Source organism: Mustela erminea, chromosome 5 (genome assembly GCF_009829155.1).
Source record: "Mustela erminea isolate mMusErm1 chromosome 5, mMusErm1.Pri, whole genome shotgun sequence".
NCBI classification, from domain to species: domain Eukaryota; kingdom Metazoa; phylum Chordata; class Mammalia; order Carnivora; family Mustelidae; genus Mustela; species Mustela erminea.
Window position 1 is genome coordinate 148081666 of NC_045618.1, and position 5788 is coordinate 148087453.

Sequence of the window (5788 nt, forward strand, 5' to 3'; positions counted from 1 at the left end):
TTTTACTACAAAGCTGTGATCACCAAGACAGCATGGTACTGGCATAAAAACAGACACATAGACCAGAGGAACAGAGTAGAGAGCCCAGATATGGAGCTTCAACTCTATGAGTAAATAATTTTCAACAAAACATGAAAAAATATACAGTGGAAAAATTTTGTTTTTTTTAATGACTATTCCATTGTATATATGTCCCACTGTGTATATTCCATTTGGTTTTCTGAATGCAATCATGGAATGTTTCCATAGTTTGGCTATTGTAGATAATGCTGCCATAAACATGAAGGTGCAAGTTTCCCTGAATTAATATTTCTGTACTCTTTGGATAAATAACCAAAGTGTGATTGCTGAGTCATAAAGTAGTTACATTGTTAACATTCAGAGAAATTTCCATAGTGTCTTCCATAGTGACTGCGACAGTTCTCATTCCCAACATTCCATGAATTTTCTCCTTTCTCTGAATTTTCCCCAATACATGTTATCTTCCTCTGTTGTTGATTTTAGCCATTCTGACAGGTGTGAGATGATATCTCATCATGTTTTGATTTTTATTTTTATGATGCCAAGAGGTGAGTATCTTTTCAAGTGTCTGTTGACCATATGTAAGCTTTTTTGGACAGATGTCTACTCATGTTTCCTGTCAATTTTTAAATTGGATTATTTAGTTTTTAGAGTTCAGTATTATACTCTATATAGAAAACTCAAAAGACTCAACCAATACAAATTGCTAGAACTGGAAAATGAGTTTAGTAAAGTCACAGGATACAAATCAACTTACAGAACTCATTTGCATTTCTATGCACAGATAATGAAGAATAGAGCATGAAATCAAGGAATCAATACCATTTATAATTAAACCAGAAACAGTAACATACTTAGGAATAGAAGTAACCAATGAGGTAAAAGGCCTATACTCTGAAATCTATAAAACACTGATAAAAAAAAAAATTGAAGAGGACATAAAGAAATGGAGAAATACCTCCGACACTCACAGATTGAAAGAAAAAAAAATATTGTTAAAATGCCTATATTACCTGGAGCATCTGGGATACTCAGTCAGTTAAGTGTCTGCGCCTGACTCATGTCATGATCAAAATGTTGGAAATGACCCACACTTTGGACTCCCTGATTGCTTCTTCCTCTCCCTCTTCACCTCCACCCTTCTCCTGCACTCTTCCTCTCTCACAGAAATAAATAAAATCTCTAAAAATACATACATACATATATACATGAATAAATAAATAAATAGATAGATAAACTACTCAAGGCAATCTGCAGATTCCATGAAATCTCTATAAATATAGTATCAGTTTTTTTCACAGCACTGACCAAAAAGTCCCACAGTTTGTGTGCAACCAAAATAGACCCCAAATAGGCAAATAAAACCTGAAAAATAAAAGCAAATCTTGAGGTTCATTATTCTGGACTTCTAGTTTTATTAAAAAGGTATCATTATCAAGATAGTATGATACTGGCACAGAAAGAGACACATGGAACAACAGAACAGAAGAAAGTACTCAGAATTGGACCCACAACTCTATGATCAATTAATATTCAACAATGTGGGAGAGAATATCCAATGGGGGTGGAACACAGTCTCTTAAAAATAAAAACTGTGCTCCCTCTGCTTGTGATCCCTCTCTCGCTGTGTCTCTCTGTCAAATACATGATAAAAACCTTACAAAACAAAACAAAACAAAACAGTTGGTAAAAGTGGACATCAATATGCAGAAGAATGAAACTGGACCATTTTTTTATACCATACAGAAGAATAAATTCAAAATGGATGAAAGAGCTAAATGTGAGATAGGAAAGCACCAAAATCCTAATGGAGAACACAGGCAATAACATCTTCAACATCTTCCATATTCTTTCTAGGTATGTCTCCAGAAGCAAGGAAAACCAAAGCAAAACTAAACTTTTTGTACTTAATCCAAAAACCAACAAACCAACAAACAAATAACAAGTTTTTTACAGGAAAGGAAATAATCCACAAAACTATTAAAAAAAAAAGAAAAACTATGAAATGGATGAATATATTTGCAAATGCTATATCTGACAAGTGACTAGAATTCAAAATATGTAAGTAGTTTGTAGTAATTATTTTCACATTTTCAATAGAGTGCATGTCAATGGAGCTCAGAACTCTGTCATGAGAGAAGTAGAATTCCTGTATTTCACATTTTCACATTTGTATTATGCTAAGATATCATTAAACATGAGAGTTACCCTCTTAACAACATTTAAACTATACAGCACAGTATTGTTAATTACAGGTACAGAGTTTTGGAAGACACATCTAGAGCTTAAACATCTTGCATGACAGACAATTACACCCCTTGAGATGCAACTCTCCACTGGCCCTCCCATAAGCCTCTGGAAACTGTCATTTCACTCTGATTTATTGTTATCTAAACCCAAATTCAGCTTCCCATTGTTGGAAAGGCCAGTATACAAGAGATGAGTTTTGATTGGAAAGGAATGTGAGCTTTATTCAGGAGGCCAGCCACTTGGGCAGAAGGCATACTCTTCTTCAAAATCCAACAGTGATATTTTGCTGCCTGACCCAGGGGATTTTAAAGGGGGTGTAGAGTAGATGATCAAAGAAGGGAGTACAGTGTTTGGCAACACTTCTGGTTCACACCCAGGCTGCATGATGCCAACTACAAAAACTTACCTCAATTCCCCTGAGCCTTCAGCTGTGAAGGGAACCACATATGCTGCCAAAGTACAGGAAAGAACCACAGTGTTAGGGTCTGTAATCAAAGGAGCGAGGCTGATTCAAAGCAAAGGTCAAATAAAGCTTTATTTTGCACCAAGCATCGAGAATCAAACTGACCCGTCAGGGCCATCTCTTGTAAAGGGGCAACCCCTCCCAGCCTCACAGACTAACTTTTATAGATATAGTTTAGCCAGGCTATACACAGGTGGCCAATGAGATTGCAATACACAGAGAAAACTACACAGTCATTTTAGGTCACACACAGGCAGCCAATTTAATTACATTTCACCCTAGTAGATATATATGTGCCCCACTGATTTGATGTCTCTACCTGGCCTGACCTGCCCTTGTATCTGGGCTTTGCAAGTAAGTTCCTCTGGGAGGGGCAGGGTCAATCTGTGTTTACACCATAGGGTCAATCTAAGTTTACTGCATAAACAACAAAATGGCTCCTTCTGATTAAGTAGGCCCTTACATACAGTAGAGGATTAGAGGCAATAAAACTTCAGTCTTACCTGTGGTCAGCAGTACTTTCTGTTCTCACCAGTTGGTGTGAGAAAACAAACTTGTAACTCACCTATCATCATGGAGTACTGGGGAGTATTTTACTCAGTAAGCTCAAAGGAAGATTCAAAATAAAAACCAAAAAAGATCAAATCACTTGCCAATGAATGGCAAACCAGGAAAATAGAGGTAACGTTACAAAGCCATTTTCTTCAATGCCTATAAGGTAACATTTGCAATGTCTACCTCGACATGCCGACAAAGTAGAAAGGAGTTGTCTCCATGGTGAATGATGGGGGTAATCCACAGAAAGTGTACCCAGCAGTACCACAGGAGATGAAACTGGTAAAGGAGTGAATTACATTATAACTGTATGTCATGTATTCAAGTATCTGGAGAAAAGATTAAACATGATGAAAACGGGGGTACCTCTGGGACCAACAAACTTCCCATGTCCATGTGAGTATGCATGCACATGTCTCACTCATCTCTCACACATTCACCACAGTTGAACTGATGTGTAGGCCCACCCACTGCCACACCCTGCGATTGTGACCTCATCCCCACAGGTGGCCCCCAGGTGTGGGGTGCTGGTAGCCTGAAGCAGCCCTCTGTTCTGTCAGATGCTCTAGGTCAGGCCCTCACTGAGGATCTTCCCTTGATCCATTCTCACAGACAGATATCTCTGAGCAAGGGCCTGAGTCTGGCAGGTCAGGTCACCATGAAGGCACTCCTCTTGGTGCTTTCTCTCTGGGCAGGGCTGGTTCCTGCCCAGGGTTCTCAAGGCCATCCCTCGTGGCGCTACATCTCCTCTGAGGTGGTCATTCCCAGGAAGGAGCTGCACCATGGCAAAGGTGTTCAGATACCAGGATGGCTGTCCTACAGTCTGCATTTTGGGGGCAAGAGGCACATTATCCACATGCGGCACAAGAAACTGTTTTGGTCCAGACATCTGCTGGTGATGACTCAGGACGACCAAGGAGCCTTGCAGATGGACTATCCCTTCATTCCTCCAGACTGTTACTACGTCGGCTACCTGGAGGAGATTCCTCTTTCCATGGTCACCGTGGACACATGCTATGGGGGTCTTGAGGGTATCATGAAGTTGGATGACCTTGCCTATGAAATCAAACCCCTCAGCAATTCCCAAAGGTTTGAGCACATTGTTTCTCAGATAGTGGCAGACACAAATGCGACGGGACCTACCTATAAAGTGGGATACAAGCAGGATATGGACACCTTGTTCCCTCAAGAAATTGCCATTCCAGGCTCCAGACTCAGTAACAGGATATTTTCCTCCCATAAATCCATGATCAAAGGATTTGCTCAAAGCTCCAATTCAGTATATCGTTTATATAATAATGTAACAACATGTGCAAAGTTTCTGATAGATATGGTTAGTTTAATGGACTCAATATATAAAGGCCTTGATATAAAATTCCATCTTACTGCAATCCTAATATTTGATGTAAGAGATCCAGTCAACATGAATGATTATAGATTGCCATCTGGTCAATACCACAGATTTCATGAGAATTACTTGTTCAGAATCATAAATCCAAGTTCATCCTTTGTTGTGGTTAAGGAAGGACCACAAGACTATCAAAATGAGCCTGCAGCCTTCGGTTTATGCTCTCCTCGATGCCTACATATGGTTGGTCACCTGGGAAGACATTATTTATTGTTAGCTGTGATAACTTCCCAATACTGTGCAAGATCAATTGGTATTCCTTTTGATAATCCTGAGTGCAGTTGCCAGAGGAGGTCCAGCTGCATCATGTACAGATATCCTGTGTTGACAGATTCCTTTAGTAACTGTTCTTTTGCACACTTACAAAATGTTCTGAGCATTAACAAGCATTGCCTATTCAATGAAGAAGTGATATTCTTTAACACAAGCCTGACACATATACGCTGTGGAAACTCTATAGTAGAAGAGAAGGAACAGTGTGACTGTGGCTCCATCAAGCAGTGCGCCAGCAACCCCTGCTGTGGTAACAACTGCAAACTTGAAACTACATTTCTTTGTGATAAAGGACTATGCTGTACAAACTGCACCTTCTCTGCTGTTGGGACACTCTGTAGACCAATCCGGAATATCTGTGACCTTCCAGAGTATTGCAAGGGGGGATCTTCTGAATGTCCTGATAATTTCTACATGCAAGATGGAACCCCCTGCACTGAAGAAGGCTACTGTTATCGTGGAAACTGCACTGACCGTACCATGCACTGCAAAGAAATATTTGGTGCAAACACTGTGGAAGGACCAGGTGCCTGCTACCGAATTAATAAAAAAGGCCACCAATTTGGACACTGTAAAAGAGAGTTTTCAGCCAGAAACTTTATTCGTTGTGGGGACCAAGATGTCAAGTGTGGAAGGCTGCAGTGTACCAATGTAACTCATCTCCCTCAGTTGCAAGAACATGTGGGCTTCCATCAGTCTAAGATTTCAGGTGTCTGGTGTTGGGGATTGGACACACATCGCTCCACAGGAACCACTGATGTTGGTCATGTGAGACCTGGTACTCCCTGTGGTCATGGAAAGTTCTGTAACAATTCTGC

General features: G+C 40.1%; 1 protein-coding gene across 1 annotated transcript; it reads left to right on the forward strand.

The window, feature by feature from the left end:
* Window positions 1–3830: 3830 nt before the first annotated feature.
* LOC116590261 (disintegrin and metalloproteinase domain-containing protein 29-like) lies at window positions 3831–5783 on the forward strand (the record flags this gene model as incomplete). The annotated part of the gene is made up of 1 exon (XM_032341837.1): window positions 3831–5783. A coding segment is annotated over exon 1 (1836 nt), but the record flags the coding sequence as incomplete, so codon positions are not given.
* Between the last annotated feature and the right edge of the window lie 5 nt (window positions 5784–5788).